The 16843-nt window shown below is 38.9% G+C and overlaps 2 protein-coding genes across 2 annotated transcripts; one reads left to right on the top strand and one right to left on the bottom strand.

Annotated features, from left to right (window-relative positions):
* Positions 1 to 328: 328 nt before the first annotated feature.
* Positions 329 to 11133, bottom strand: LOC124275502 (protein YIPF1-like). Its single transcript, XM_046711084.1, has 10 exons — positions 11063 to 11133; positions 10820 to 10856; positions 9958 to 10058; positions 8428 to 8596; positions 7547 to 7660; positions 6078 to 6232; positions 5168 to 5193; positions 5045 to 5102; positions 2987 to 3049; positions 329 to 1995 (listed from the first exon to the last, which is right to left on the bottom strand). The coding sequence occupies exons 1-10, from the start codon at positions 11102 to 11104 to the stop codon at positions 1600 to 1602; spliced, it is 1161 nt and encodes a 386-aa protein (XP_046567040.1). The 5' UTR covers positions 11105 to 11133; the 3' UTR covers positions 329 to 1599.
* A 223-nt stretch (positions 11134 to 11356) lies between these two features.
* On the top strand, positions 11357 to 12832 carry LOC124275236 (mitochondrial import inner membrane translocase subunit Tim29-like). Its single transcript, XM_046710718.1, has 2 exons — positions 11357 to 11499; positions 12074 to 12832. The coding sequence occupies exons 1-2, from the start codon at positions 11394 to 11396 to the stop codon at positions 12574 to 12576; spliced, it is 609 nt and encodes a 202-aa protein (XP_046566674.1). The 5' UTR covers positions 11357 to 11393; the 3' UTR covers positions 12577 to 12832.
* The last annotated feature ends 4011 nt before the right edge of the window (positions 12833 to 16843 follow it).

Raw genomic sequence — 16843 nt, 5'->3', positions numbered from 1 at the left:
TGCTCCCTTGTCAATGAATCTCCAACTTAACCTGGTAATATTTTTCTCTAAATAACACATGTAACAAACAATTGAAGAGTGAGTGAGTGAGTTTAGTTTTATGCCGCACTCAGCAATATTCCAGCTATATGGTGGTGGTCTGTAAACAATCGAGTCTGGACCAGACAATCCAGTGATCAACAACATGAGCATCGATCTGCACAATTGGATGACATGTGTCAACCAAGTCAGCGGATCCGTTAGTTGCCTCCTACGACAAGCATGGGTTACTGAAGGCACATTCTAACCCGGACCTTCAGGGCAAAACAAATGAAGACAAAACAGGGGATACATGTAAAGAAATGTAATGTACAAGGCTTTACATATATACATAAATTCATGTATTTTACATTATGTCAGAATCATGTACACAAGCACCTTCAAACAACTATTCAACCCACATTTGGACCAATGAGTTATTACATCACACTTGAATTTCAACTTGGCACTTATTTCCCAGAAATCACAATCTTTGCAGGTATCGAGCTAGGATATTCCCAACTTGGCACTGATCTCCCCCAAATCATAATCTCTCAAGTTATTGATCTAGGAATCCAAACAGCTTTGGCAGCCAAATTTTCCAAATTTGGGCTTCTGGAGCCAAATATCAGTATTTGAAGAGGTCTAGAAAAATCTCTTATGAGACAAACTTGCCTACATAGTTAAAATATTTCTGTAGCACAAATCACACTTAAAGTTCCTTGTCTGTCCTCGGTGGTTCAATATTATGAGCACTGTACACCACAGTTATAGATATATGGAACAAGGATTATAGGCTGTCCATTTTTTCTTTGTCTCCCATCTCCTTGCCTGCCCTGACTTTTCATTCCGATGTCAAATAATAACAAGTTTTCTTAGCCCAGTTTTCCCTGCCGGAGAGGATATTTATGCTCCTATAAAGAAATACACATACTCTTGCCTACTCGTAAGAGTAAGAGAAAATGATTTTGTATATTTCTATGTATTTTTTGGCCTGCCTGCTATCTTACTGGTTGAAATTTGACAAAATATGCATGGCCTAGACATGTTAAACAAAGCATCAAACACATCCATGAGATCGGAGCCCTGTTACACTTACAACATACAACTGACTGTCTGAGATAGGGTCACTTGTTTGCATGACTGCCTGTCAATGGACTTCGGATTTCTTCAACCAACACAAGTATCCATCACAGAAAGAGGGACTGTAGACCCACCTCAAGTCCGAGAATAATAAAGCAAAAGTATATTTTGGCAAGTCAAGAATGATCAAATTAATAAGGCTGACAGTAATATTCGACCCTTCATACAATGGGTTATCAATAAATAAGCCTTGGTCCGAACAACCAGTGGTTGACAGCATGAATACATGCGTCAGTGTATGACATCACACACTGACCCCCACACATACGACCACGTCAGTGTATGACATCACACACTGACCCCCACACATACGACCAACAAAACTAAAGAATAGAAGAGTTTGCCGATGATAAAACAAGACCCATGAGTTCTCATGTTCCCACAATAAATAGAATACATTCCCAAGTAGCAGTTGACGACCAGGTAACCATCCAGTAATCAGTTGGACTGCATGAGATGTTTTCTTCTCCTCACTGGCTTTTCTGGTCCAGCAGCTGGTTTGTTAGTGTTCTCATTCACGTTCTCCTTCTTCTCCACAGCTTTCTTTGTCGATCTAACTTTCTCATTTTGTTTGTCTCCTGGATTGTTCTGGGGTAGGGCTGGTAGTTTTAAAGAAGGTCTCTGTGCAGCTGTGCCACTGCCAGCTCCAGGAACTCCTTTTAAGGCAGCTGGTCCAGGTCTGAGTTTGGATGCTTCATTCAACTGTTTTTTTCTTTGTTGCGCTTCTGGTAGCGCTTTACTACGGTTTTGAGTTTCTGGGATTGCAGTATTGTTGACAGCAGGACCAAGGGTAGAGGGACCCGTTGTGTTTGCAGGAACGTGAAAAAAGTACAACTGAAATGCCAAATTATACATTTATCATACCTTATTACATTATATGCCACAAAACAACTTTGATTTTCACATAACCAATTCAACAACAATGATAATAAAAATATTTTTTTTAAAGTGTGCAGATATATGCAATTAGTATGACTCAGGACTCAGGATAAGAAAGGTAGTAATGATGATAATGATGACGATGATGATGATATATACTTCCCCTCCACTCTATGTTACATTCCTGCTTCACACTGGTACAAGAATCTGTATAGAAACATCGTCACTCCCGAAATAAAGAAGTTGTTATCCATAAAGTTTTCAATACTGTACTTCCGAACTTCTAAAATGCAACCCAAAGAAGTTATTCTCCCAAAACTCAGTTGAAATGTCCTATATTTTTGGAACTTCAAAACAAATCTGTGTTATTCTTGTGACCTGCAATAAAAGTAAAGTTGACAGTCCCTAAACTTTATCAGTTGTCACCTGGATCGAAGTGTCTCAAGGCCTGTGTACCAAAAGCAGGTATAATCTCATACACCCTGACTGAGGGATCCATTGACAACGAATTTATCTTTACCACATACGTTTCACTAGCTTAGCAAACTTCTCCATGAGCATGGCTACAGAACAGTTTTATGAACATCATGACAGTAGACAGAGGATGTAAAACATATCCAGAGTTATCTCCCTTGCATTACTTAGACATGCCCAGTTTTGCTAAACAGCATTTGATAGGTATTCAGTTCCAAGATAATATAAAACATACCATTGTATTAACACTGGGAAGAAGATAAGCACCTCTCAGGAGGGAAAATTGAAATTGTATCTTATCTCGTGGCATGGACGGTGAGGAAACATAATGTAAAGTAAGTCACCAATCAGAAAAAAGAAATGAGTCCAAACATATCATATTTCTGCTCACTACCTGAACGTCCACTGTACTCGTGTACATATACAGAAGTCAATAAAAGGAAATGAATGATTAATAAGATGGGCTACTTACAACAAAGCCAGCTGCTAGGGCTGCATGAAATATGAGGATCACAGCCATCACAGCAAAAGCAATCTGAAACATTTGATCATTAAAGTTTGAAAATGCAGTTTTGAGCAGTTTAAAAAAGCAATGTCCAGAAATATTATGGATACATTAAGATCCATCAAAAATTCATAAACACTGGACAGTGACTGACTGAGTTTGGTTTTACGCCGCTTTTAGCAATATTCCAGCAACATCACGGCGGGGGACACCAGAAATGGACTTCACACATTGTACCCATTTGCGGATTCGAACCCGGGTCTTCGGCATGACGAGCCAACGCTTTAACCACTAGGCTACCCCACCGCCCCAAATGGACAGTGGAAGAGAGAGAAGTTTGAAACATTTCAGTCATAACCAGTGTTTGCCCTTAATCCTGAAAAGCTGCATCCCCTAAGGGCCCAGAACCATAAATAGTTGTGGGTCCTGATCAAAATGTGTAGGCCCTATATTTTAGCTACAAGAAAAGTAATTCCCAGCAAACAAAAAGTGTGACAACTAACATACTGAGTTAAAGAAATTTAAACTGGAAATTACCGAATGATATTTTCTCATAAATAATACTCGTAGTTATTGGGAATGAAAAAGCTGTCGGCCATATGGACCAGCAGAAAACAAAAGCTGTGGGTCCGAGTGGTCTTCAATCGGCTTCGGGCCTAAGGACCTAACGTTTATTTCAAAAGCTGGTCATAACTCATGCTACTGATGTATGTGGTCAAACTGACAAACCAGTAACCATGGTAATTGAGGAGTTGGGTTTAATGTTACAGAAATACATGTATATGTCATCATCAGGACTCCAGCATTCTTATCTGTTAAACAGCCGTTATAACCTTTCAAATGACACCAAACGATTTTGTGTGTTTATATGTGTCTGTATGTGTGTGCATCTGTGTATCATGTGTATGTTTGTGTAAGTCACATGCTCAAAATGAACGTAGCTATAATCCAAGTATGTCTTCATTTTGTAAATAATCACATTTGAGAAGACAATTCTATGATTAACATTAGGAGCGACAATAATAATAATTGCATTTATATAGCGCATCATTCACTAATAAATGCTCTGTGCGCTTAAGATCGAAATTGACACTTGAAAAGAAATGGTTTGATGCCAGTCTTAAAAGATGTTTTGGAGTTCAAGCAGTAGCGCGTTCCACTTCATTGCTGCATTGAAAGCGAACGACCTTTGGCCAAAGTTGGTTTTCATGTTTGGCACTGTCACTAGCATTTGGTTTTGTGATCTCAGTGAGCGTGAGGGCTGATACAGGGGCAGTAACTCTGCGAGGTAGTCAGGGGCCATTCCGGACAATCCACCAAAGTTGACCACCTGATTCACTCAGTAGACTAAAACTATCAGTATAGGCGACAAGGGTCCCGTTCTAACCTTGAATCTCTATCAGATCCCTACTAGCATGTGGCATGGTAGGCGAGCTGGCTTAGGCACCATGCTAGTGATTCAGCAAGCTTGAGGTGTCAGTATTGCGCCCACCTGTGACCGGGTGTAAAAACCTTTGAGTGCAGACTCTTTCAGTGTTGTCACAACCCCTAGTGTACAATACACAACCCAGTGCACTTAAAAGAACCCACAAATCCATTGGTATATGACCAGATGGTGGCCACATGAATACATGCTAACACTTGAACAAAACTTGAACAAAGTACTGTGACTACGTGTCCCAGTCCACCCAGCTGTGAATGGGTAGCTCGTAAGGATGAGAAAGCCGCAATAACTTGGTGCGCCTAGTGGCTGCAAGTGTTGTATACTCCCCGGGGAGTTGAGATTGATAATATGATGTGCCGTTGAGATTGACATCCAATGATCGAGGGGAATAATATCTGCGCCTTGAGCATGTACTAGTTGTGTGGATATCTGCGCTATATAAATATCCTATAATAATGATAATAAAATAATAATAGCAACGGGTCACATTCTACCCCAGGTCCCAACACACACATTCAGAAATCTTACCCCAGGTCCCAGGCCAGAATGTGAATATCAAAACCACTTCCAGAAATCTTACCCCTTTTGTTGTAACCAGTTGATCTGGACAGCAGGCCACAGAATGTGAATATCAGAACACTTCCAGACAGTGAGGGCAGCCCCAAGGATGACAATATCTCAGCCATATCTCGAGAACATTTAACCAGTTGATCTGGATGGTCCACAGAATCTGAAAAGCAACATGCAAATTCATAACTCACAACTGAAAAATAGGGTTAGAAAATCACATGTATTGTTTTGCAAAGAATTTATCATCAAGTTCCAAAAACAAATAGGTCCAGTGAAGCTAGGAGGTTACTGGTTTTTGATTATCGATTATTTTTGCCAGCCCTACCAATGGTAGATGGTTATCACAGGATTGTCATCTAGGGGGCAGACTATTGGCAGTAGACCCTAACTTCCCACTTATGAACATAGAAAGGAGTGGCATTGCCAGCAATGCACGAGTGTCAGTTTGCACCCCTGTAACCAGTGTATGAAATAAGACCCGTCCGACCGACCAAGACGGGCTAGATTTCTGACGGACGGTCTCCATTTACAGCTCGCAAGCCCGATGGTCTGGTAAAAAACTTTAGAAAACATGTTCCATACATCTGAGTAATTTTCTTTGGATTGTCTGGTCTGGTTAAATTCATTTTGGGCTGGTAACACATTGAAGTTACCAGCCATGATGTCTGACTGGGTTTGCGGCTTATTTCATACACTGCTGTAACCCTTCACCCCTGTACCAAACATTCCAAGGTCTTCTGTAACCAATCTAGAATTGGAAAAGTTCTTGGACCCTTGCCACCTTTGGATTTGGAAAAGTTCTCGGACCCTTGCCAATCAGGATTTTGATGAAAGAAGCATACAGCAAATGCAAAAGTGTGAGAAGTAACCAGTGTGAACAGGACTTTTTTCACAAAAATGAACTAGGGAAGAACAACAAAATGCACTACAAAAATATTATTAAGAAAACAACATGTTGTACAGTATGATATGAAGACAAAAGAAGAAAGTTGAAAGATGTCTGGCTGACTTCTCTCTATCATGTCACTCATACAAGACACTCACCGATATAGGAATGTAGATAGCCAGAGAGTAGCCATAGACACTGATGAGTTCTAGAAATGTGTAGCGAGACTGACTGCCGCGCCACCACAAAATCTCGAACAGAGCTGCTGGGATCAGCCACCAGTAGCTGAAGATAGCTGTCGCTGCGAAGGTTACTGCAACACACACACTTACTTACAGTCACTTGTGTTATTACATATTATTAACCATGTTAATATGTTATGTTATATAACAACATCAACAACAACAATAATATTGTAAATCACAGATTTTACCATGACACTTAGGAAGTTAATATAAAATAAATCTCTCACTCATGTTCATCACTTCAACGTGCCTTTCAAAGAACTCAGTTGACATGTGTATGACTGTTTCTCAGTGTTCAGCATTACTTGGATTACATGTTTGTGATTCCTAAAACAAGTGCTTGTTCTAGCTGGCTGGTTAATGATAGTAACATCATTGCATGTATGAAATACACATGCTATGCACAATGACTGAGCATGTTGAGTTCCTCGCACATGAAGAGTTACTTCCCTTCCCTAACTTGTCAACACACTTATCAAGGTTCAGGTTTGGAAAATCAGTAAACAACAAAGAGATACATTTCACAGAACACACCCTAATATGAAAATTCATAAAGGGGTGTGTGTATTAAAACCATATATATTATGAGAGTTCAAACACCAATGTAACCAAAATGTTTTTGATGATAGGTCCAAGGCAATCATATACACATATAGACTACTTTATTCCTTGACTGGTTGGTTGGTTTGTTGCTTATAACGCAACACTTAAGAAATATTCCACATATATTTTCTGTAGGTAATCGAGTGTGGACCAGACATGTCGATCTACGCAATAGGGATATGATGACATGTAAGCCTCATAGACAATCAAGCCAGCAAACATGTAACTTACACACATAAAATAGGGTTATAACTGCATTTTCCTTTCAGTTTTAAATTGGATTGCTGAAGAAGAATTCTTAGAGATCGGTCCAGAAGTTAGTTTAGGAGTTAATTCAAATTACTGGTAGAGAATGCTGAATGCACTGAATACAGCAGGGTTCAACAGCATTGAAGCTGACAGATGGCTCCGGTTGGGGAATTTACACTGAGTACATTCATAAATGTTACCAGATCAGTGTTCATGGTAGGAAAAAGGTCCCCTAAAGCATAGCCCCAAAATCTTGCGTGGGCATGCACCCAAGCTATAAAGCGCCATTTCCCCTTGCATTTCAGCGTCATTTCCATGCATTTCAGAGAATGTTGTCATCATTGACAAATCAAATTAGCTGAGAGAAACTTCATTTTATTTTGTTGTTTCCTTGGGGAAAATACATTTTTCAATTACTTGTTCCCAGAACACATGCAGAAATATTGTGCATGAAATGTTGATTTATTTGCGAGAAACACGCAGATTTTTGCGTTAACCTGAACACTGCAGACGGATATAAGTTAAGTTACCTTTATGAAAGTCATACTTCCATGTGTAGCCTTTGCCAGCAGCTTGAAAGTAGTTTGCCAAGTTGCCTGCAATGGCCGTGGTGAACACCAGTGTGGTGCAGATCCAGAATGGGCCTGGAATCATGGGGAGGAAAATATGGTCATCATCATCATCATCATCATCATCATCATCACACCCACAATTCTTAATTGTACCCATGCAAATTTGGCACCTTTTGACAACAGTGCACAATTCTCACCCACGAACGGTTTTCCACATGGATACAATGTGTGAAGTGAGTCATGTCATGTAAAAATCTGTGAGTGCCAGTAAGTGAGTTTGATAATTAGTGGTAACACACTTAAGTTCCCATTTGGCATTTCTTGTGTCTGGAGTAAATATTCAACATTATAAACATGGTTTTACACCATCATCCATTATAGCAATATTCCAGCAGTCATCATGGCACCCACAACCAGATATGGGCTGACTTGATGAAAACAAACTATAATCTCATTAATTCTTGGTTTTCAAAACATCATCTTGTATTTTGTATCATGGCAGCCGAGGTGGGTCAATCAATATAATACTACTTACAATATTATTGGGACACCATGCGTGGAATTGAACCCAGGTCTTCAGCAGGATGAGTGAATGCTTTAACTACTAGGCTACCCCCACCGCCCCCAAACATGCAGAACACTAATTGACAAACATGTCACAAGATATATAACTTCACATCAAATAGTACAGACTTACAATAATAACTTACAATAATAACTTCATGTGACTATCATACAATTCACTATCACATCTATAAATGTAGAAAGGATACAAAATCCTATAGAGTAGAAAATGAAGGAATTAAACATTTAACCATAATAGCAAGCAGTGCACTGACCATACAGATCTGGCTTTGGACGTATCTGCGTTGTGAGGAAGTTGCGGCCTGGCCGTGGCGTCATTGACCCAAGTACTCGGTACATGACTTGATGTGTGTCTACATCAAAGAACTGCTGGTAATATTCAAATGTCCAAAAGGATGGTGGCTTCTTTTCATCTTTCAACAGCTGAGGATAAACAAAACAGGAGGTTTAGTTGTGATAATTACAAAATAGTTTCACCAAAGGACTGACTGAGTTTAGTTTTACGCCGCTTTTAGCAATATTCCAGCAATATCACGGCGGGGGACATCAGATATGGGCTTCACACATTGTACCCATGTGGGGAATAGAACCTGGGTCTTCGGCGTGACGAGCCAACGCTTTAACCACTAGGCCACCCCACCGCCCCTTCACCAAAGGAAGACTAATCATGTTATTGTTAATGAGGTGAGGTGAAATTGGATTTAACGTCGTGCTTGAGAATGTTTCGCTCATATGATGACGTGCATGCGTGTGTATGTGTATGTGCGGCTGCTTGTACTAGCCCAGACTTAAGCTGGTTTTATAGTGCTAGCCCACTGAGACATCATGCCGCAGTGAAGCAGGAATACCCCACTTAGACACAGTATACTGACTCGAGCCGACCAGTCCTTGTTGTACCCATTAATGCCGAGAGCCAGGCAGGGACCAACAAGTACCATATTTTAACGTATTTTGGCACGACGCGGTCGGGGATCGAACCCACGACCTTCCGCACTCCGGGTGGACGCTCTAACCACTACATCACGGAGGCGGTCTTATTGTTAATGATGTCAATGTTTTAAGGGAATAAGTGAGAAGAGAATTCCAGTTACATCATTGCGATTCATATTTGTAAGGGAGGCCTGAAGTGATGTAGGTCTTCCATGTTTACCACTTCATTAAAACCACATGCATATGGGGCTGATAAATCTAGAAATGTATCATGAGTAATGAGGATTTGAACCTACAATTATAGGTTTATGCATGCCCAAAGGATGCAACTTCAAATCAAACTGTGGTGCCATGGACGAATGGGCCCTTCAAGACCCTCATTGTTTTAAGAGAAAGAATAAGGCTTCTCAGCAAACCAGCAAGGGTGAGTGAGTGAGTTTAGTTTTACGCCGCACTCAGCAATATTCCAGCATGAGTTGAGTGAGTGAGTGAGTTTAGTTCTATGCTGCTTTTAGCAATATTTCAGCAATATCATGGAGGTGGACACCAGAAATGGGCTTCACACACTGTACCCACGTGGCGAATCGAACCAGAGCCATTGGCGTGACAAGCAAACACTTTAACCACTAGGCTACCCCACCGCCCCCAGCATTAGTTGAAGACTTGCTCATGTTCAAACACATTATTAGAAAAGTGATTTCGCTAAACCTTGAAAATCAACATTTGAGCCTTGCCTCTTCATCCATCAGGTTCGTTACGTCCTCAAAACATTCAATGCACAATATACATAGGCACTGACTGATTTCAGTCATCGCAGTTCCTATGGCACCTTACAGAGATTCAAACTTTCCTACCTCTGATTTATCCCCTGCATCATCATCAGAGTCGGCTGTGTGGGGGAAGTTTGTAAAGGTGTGAGTCTGTACCTTCCCCTTGTCCTCAGAGTGGGGAATATCTGCAATAACAATATTCAATACAACTAACCAAATAGAGGATGCTACTGAAACAGGCTGCAGACTTTACCACAACTGTTCAGTTAGTTTACTTGCAGATACTGGTAAGCAAATGATATAACACTACAAAAGGGCATCCATGACCCTCTACCTGAAAAGATTAATGAATCAAGAAATGCCATAAGTTAAAAAGAAACTTAGGCTCTTGGTACTGTAGTGTGTATTGTCCTAAGATGTCATCCATCATGATCATGATAATATGAGTTACTGTAAATTATACTGAAAAGAACAATTTAATTCTGATTATACTTAGCTGAATGCTTTTCACAGGAGTTGATAATGTCTTTTTTCATGACATATGCCATTCTAATTGAAACTGACATAACACTAGTATTTTTTGGTCGACAATCCATGTACATGAAGAAGAGATAATGTCCAGAGACAATAGACAATACATATGCCTTTGGTGCATGCAATCCTCCATATATTATTTATCATTACCAAATTTGAAGCAAAACATTTCTAGGACCATATGAAACCATGACACAATCATTATATTCGTGACTACGTGGCAACATATACATCAACATAACTAACACTCTTACAACATGTGAACAGAACTTGATCTAGCTTCACAATATCAGTATCATCTCAATTGATTTTACTATTTCAATCTCATTTTTCCATGTAAACTTCTTGCGGCATACAGAATAAAATCAAATACATAACACCTAAATCGGTCAAAGAGTCATGAAGTGTTTACCTTGAAACTGTAACCCATCACTCGATTTGTTCTGATCCTGAAAGTATAAAGTGATATTGATAAATCGGATGTGAAATTTATGATCGAAAACCGAACAATAACAAACTAATTCTCGAAAATATAGTTGTTAATCACAACTTAGTCAAAGCTAATAACTGAAAAAGTGGCGGGAAGAAAAGTGAAATTGTTTATAAAATTAATGGATATGAAGGACATCCACTGTAGTTGGAAGATATGCCTTACAATGAGTGTGTCGTCTTCCACGTCGATCGCAAAGGACGCCATTTTGTAGAATGATGGTACAGGAGCAAATCAGTTTTGCATAAAGTGAAAAAGAAATAGTTTCCGTTTATATAGTTCCAAAAATAAAAAAAATTCATCATATAACCGCTTTATATAAGCTCCTAAGAATATATTTTCGTAATAGTCATCGTGAATAAATGCAAAGCTCCTTACAGAGATACCGCCAAAAGCCACAACTGGGCTTCGTCTTCGCAAGCAGAATGAGGCCATTTGGAACAAAGTGATGCTTCAGAGCTCGGCAATCTATTTGCTGCGGAATAGACAAACCGATATGGCGTCTGCTTTCAAGAACCATGCGGCTCGCATGGCTGGCGGGGTCAAACAATTTAAACCTTCATTTCCCGAAAAATTGAAAGGCGGAAGAATAGAGAAGATTGGTAAGACATGTTGATCGTCGATAAATAGGTCCAAGAATGTGTATACAGTTGACAGTAATTCCAAGGATGATATGTAAAAAGTGGATTGGACATTTGATATTCTCATTTGATGATTTTGTCTCAATCATGATGATTTCAAGAGAATGACACATTTAGTTTGACATCATCCAAATGTCGACTTAGTAACATTCACTATGATGTGATCATACAGTTATGCCTGAACTAAATATTTTTTTTCTGTTAACCCAACTTAGATTCTGATGCAACGTATCACGACTTGTTCTGTTTCTCGTTGCCCTCAAAGTGATTTAGCAAGTAAGCCAAATCAGAATCAAGCCGTTGGTTTATATTAAATACTCAAATAATTCACTGATGTGAACATACCAGCTTTACAAACGCATAGGCTTTTTGACTAAAAAATTGTCTACTGTTGCAGTTTGTGATCAATTAATGTTCTAGAACACAATGCTATACTATGTCTTCCCAATGCCCTATAGGATTTATGAATTCTTGATAAGTACAGAGGGGTGTCAATCTCGAATTCATATATTCATTGTTTCTGTTTCTGTTGCAGCCGATTACTTCAACATGATCTTTCAAGACTACAAAACAGTTGTTGTTGAGACTATTCAAGACATTAAGAAGTATCCAATGAAGTCTTCGATTTACATTTCAACACTTGCAGGACTTGGACTATTGTACAAAACTAACCCCTCAGAGACGAGTTTCAGAACACGGCTCATTCACAGCTCACAAGATTTACTGCTTGTAGGTGAACCTATTAGAAACCCAACCTCTGACAACCATATCCAGGATCTCGCTTTAACACTGAAAGATGGTAAACTGAGGTTTACAAGTTTAGGAATATTAACACTGGTCTGGAGGACACAACATAGCCACTGGTCTGGACTTTATGATGCCCAATGCAAACAGTTGAAGCCACAGTGGTCAGAGTTTCATAAACATGTTGTGGATGTGGGTGTGCTGGGCAAATGGATATATCTGGATAAAGCTATGATTGACTATGACATCAACCCTGAAGAGTGGGATGAGGATGGGAGGAGTAAGCATGTGTGAATATAATCACTGTGTATACTCTTTACTGCAACCATATGCGTGGTTTGTTTTGTGAAAATATTTCATGAAATTCACAAAGTATGATTTGAAAATTACTGAAATACCTGAAAGTTGAGGTGATTGATGGTGATGATCAAATCCTTCTTATTGTTTTCGTACACCATAGAAACAGTCTAGTAGGACTTGTGATCAATTCAGAAGATTAATTTATACCAACAAGATGTAATCTGACACCTGCTAATCAAAAGCCATGTCTGTCAACATGTCTATTAGTCTGGTTAGAACACCTGATGCTGGTCTATATTCTCCACCTGATGGGGTCTGGTAATTCTATGTTTACCAGACCTTGAGACAATGCACATGGATTGTGTAATAATGTGAAGAATCATGTAATAAATTGTTATTTTCTTGTATGAATTATTTATAGTATTAAACAAGAATCAAATTGTATTTGCTCTTCTTTTTTATGACACTGCCCTCTGAAAGTGTAAATATAATGACTTTGGTAGTAAATGAAGCAGGTCCATGCAAATGGAGATGCTTTCAGGGTTTGCCTGAAGATGACATCCTCGATAATCTCCAGGGTATACGTTACGATCACTCCCCACTATACCCTGGATGCATCCACGGCTTGGGGCGATTTTATTACCTCCCTTGGCTGACTCCGCATTCTCACAGTAGCCAATCAGCTAAGCCGCCGTTACAACCAACCTGGCCAGTGTCAACAAAGATAGCGGTCGTAGTCGCGATGGTTTGTTCGCAGTGCCACTCAGATTTTGGAAGGAAATAATAAAGACAAATTCACAAATCTGAAACTTTCAAATAATATATGAAAGAACTCCTTCTACTTCTTTCAGAGTACCTCTGCATCAATTGTGTTGCCAAGTTTAAACGGTTAGATAATTTAAGAAGCGAAAGTGAGTTGTGATTGGTACGCTCAACTTCCCAGCGTAGGTACCTAATTGGATAAAACGCCAGGCAAGGGAGGTAATAAAATCATCGCCCCAAGCCGTGGATGCATCCAGGGTATAGTGGAGAGTTATCGTAGCGTATACCCTGGAGATTATCGAGGATGGAAGATGACAGCTATTTGTTAGTTTGGGTAACACCTATGGGTATAATGGAACAGTCCACTGTCTAGTGAGTAGAGTAGGGTGAGCCTGAAACAGGTTCGTTACTGAGAAGTTTGATTGTTTGTAAATAGAACTTTGTTGTGATTAAATGATAATCTGCCTTCTCTTCTCGACATTTAAACTGCTGATGGAATAATTTAATAAATGATGATGTTGAGTACCTCAGTCTTGTACATGGTTGGTTAAAATTATTGGGATTATAGCTTGTCCAGTTGCCTTCTACAGGTGGGAGTAAATCCTGAAGAAACAATTGGTGTTGTTCTATTTAGTAGGAACTTTTAATTTCTGAAAATCATTTTAGATGCCTTTTTGACAATGTTTTCAATATGATGATGCCAACTCCCGTTAGACGGGAAGGTTAAACCAAAATATTTATGAAAATCAACTGTTTTTATATTGCAGCAATCAAAATTCAAATTAATGTCTTTTCGGCCATCTTTCAAAGTAAATAATATAGCTTCAGTTTTTTTCTTGTGTGTCTATTTGGACTATTCCATTATACTGTGTAGGTAACAGGTAGAAGCTTATCTATTCATTGAACTGGAAATGTTGTTTTAAGGTGTCTGAGAACAGCCTGTCTGCATAACATAGTACTGATTAACATGATTAATGGAATAAACCATTACAGACTGAGGTAATCAGTATGCTAAAGTGGTGTCCATCCAGACTGTCGAAAATTGAAATTTTATAAATTCGATGTTTTGGGTATTATGTAAGGAGGTAATTAGGCATTAACACTATGGCGTTGGACGCTCCGGGCATTAAGAAAAACAAAATACATTATACAGTACATTCTTTATTGTGGCCACTTTGTTATACCGGCATGCTCGAGCATATGTCTCCTCTTTTTTGTCGAATTTTTAAGTGGAATTATTGTATTATTGGGGTTTTTTTTGCTAGATTGTTTGGTATAATTTTGTTTGAATGAGATATTTAATGAGTGGTTTAATTAATTTGGGGTTTGTTAGAATGTGCTTGGAATTGATGTTTGTGCCATATCTTGAAATATTTCGCAGCCATAGAGTAATTTAGATCTGATGAGTGATTTATATAATAGTAGTAATGTTTGTTTGTTGCTACCCCATTTATTATGTGATAGGTATTTAATAATGTTGAGATCTGACTAGCATTTTTCTTGTATGAATTGAGTGTGTTTGTTCCACGTTAAGTGCTGGTTTGCATTAACCCATATTGCTCCATCGTCGGCAAACTGGGATTTGTTTATGTTTTTATGGAGGTTGTTGAATAATATATCATCAGATTTGATGTTCTACGGAGATTTTAAAGTCTCTGTCTGTTAGAAAGGCTGATACAAAATTTAGAAGTGCCCCTTTTTTTTGCGAAAGCCTGATTGAGTTGTATTATATACATTTTGTGTTTCAAGATATTGTGTGAGGCGGTTGTTAACCATACCCTCCATGCTTTTGCATATGTTAGATGTTAGAGATATTGGCCGATATGATTCGGCTTTGTTTACGTTTTGGCCTTGTTTGTGTATGATAAGGGAATGTTTCCAGGCTTTGGGTATTTGACCGTTTATCCAAGCTGTATTATAAAGTTTTAGTAGTTGGTTTATTAATGGTTTGGGGGTGTTTTTAACGTTATATAACTGAAATAGACATCGTTTATGTTACTTACCTAGCTTATATAGTTACATATGTATCCGTGAGAAGAAATGTGACAAATCTGATTCAAATCTAGTTAACTTTTCTCATTTCAACAACGCATACAAATACAAATCTAGGTAACTTTTCTCATTTCAACAACAACGGTTGTGTACTTCTGCCTGTATCTGTATCATTGAGAAGGAAATGTGACAAATCTATATAGTTAACTCAAACTCAGACTCTTTTCTCATTTCAACAACAATAGTACTGATGTCTTCTCCCTCGTTAATTAGAGTAGAGCGAATTAGCGCAGTCTTTCTGCTATTCGCAGGTTCATGTTCTCCAAGGCAGTCGACACCCAGGGTGTTATTAGAGCAGTGTTGAGCTTTTGGACAGTCCGGGTGTGTATTCGATAAAACATTCGACAGTCCGGGTGTGAACCGCTAAAGTGTGTGCAGTCAACCAGAAATGTTGTTATAAGCTGTGGAAGTTTTGGGAGGACACCTGAGACACTACTTCATTACCATACTAATGACAGTCATCAGCAGATCAGTGGAATTTAGGCAATTTCCATACAATTTAGTTTTGCCTGTTATTGAATTATCAAATGTGTGCACAATGTGAGTGGCTCCTGTTATGTCAACATTTTTACTGATGCTCATATTTTGTACATATATATTGCATTAGGAGGGTCTCCTTTACCAAGGAATAGTCCATGACAAGCAGCACACGGCTACAAGTGTGTGAAGCAAACGTAATATGATGTATGAAAGCTGTTTGGTTGGTCTCCTACCGTTCACTGACTGTCCAGTCAGGGAAATGAGGATGTCACAAGTTATGTAGATGTACATGTAATATCACTTTTGAGGTCACCTATATCTGAAAGAATCATTTACTAAGCAAGTCGTATCGTACACATAAATGTATTTACCTGTTTCAGTACTGATGTTGTACTTGGAAGGAACTGAATACATAAACATACAGATTTGTAGCACAGGCCCTCGTGTGTCTGCGAGGATTAAGATTAAAAAAATATATATTTTGAGATGCCACCCGACTCGAAATGCTACACATTAGAATACATCATGACCTTATCAATGTTGTACTGTGAAGCATTTCGCGTCGGGGGGCATCTCAAATTTTTATATATTTTTAAAAAATCTTTAATCCTCGCAAAGACCCGAGGGCCTGTGGTTTGTAGGTGATCATAGCTCCTTTTCATTCAAAGTCAGTCGCATACATTTGTCACATCGAGTGAAGACTAAATTCATCCAAAACAAACAATACGTCTCCAGTACCCAATGCTTGTGAAAACGAACTAACAATGGATTTGACGTGTGAGATGTCTGATAGTCCCATTGGCACAATTTATCGCTGGGTTGTCAGTTTAAGACTGATCACACTGTGATAAAGCCACAACCATACGATTACTGGTGCTCAAAAATATCCACAGGTAACCTTTTGTAGTTGATTTATTAAGAGTTAATTGTACTGCAGAATAGGTAATCTCATTCCAAAGCAACACTT

The sequence above is a fragment of the Haliotis rubra genome, unplaced genomic scaffold (genome assembly GCF_003918875.1).
Source record: "Haliotis rubra isolate DU_JTF1 unplaced genomic scaffold, ASM391887v1 Scf2, whole genome shotgun sequence".
Classification (NCBI taxonomy): Eukaryota; Metazoa; Mollusca; class Gastropoda; order Lepetellida; family Haliotidae; genus Haliotis; species Haliotis rubra.
Note: the sequence above shows the minus strand (reverse complement) of the source record. Positions and strands in the feature narration are given on the sequence as shown.

Coding starts and splice junctions, on each gene's coding strand:
- LOC124275502 (XM_046711084.1), bottom strand. CDS start 11,104: ATGGCGTCCTTTGCGATCGACGTGGAAGACGACACACTCATT. Junction 10,857..11,062: donor TGGAAGACGACACACTCATT/GTAAGGCATATC, acceptor TTATACTTTCAG/GATCAGAACAAATCGAGTGA. Junction 10,059..10,819: donor TGATGGGTTACAGTTTCAAG/GTAAACACTTCA, acceptor TTGTTATTGCAG/ATATTCCCCACTCTGAGGAC.
- LOC124275236 (XM_046710718.1), top strand. CDS start 11,394: ATGGCGTCTGCTTTCAAGAACCATGCGGCTCGCATGGCTGGCGGGGTC. Junction 11,500..12,073: donor CGGAAGAATAGAGAAGATTG/GTAAGACATGTT, acceptor TTTCTGTTGCAG/CCGATTACTTCAACATGATC.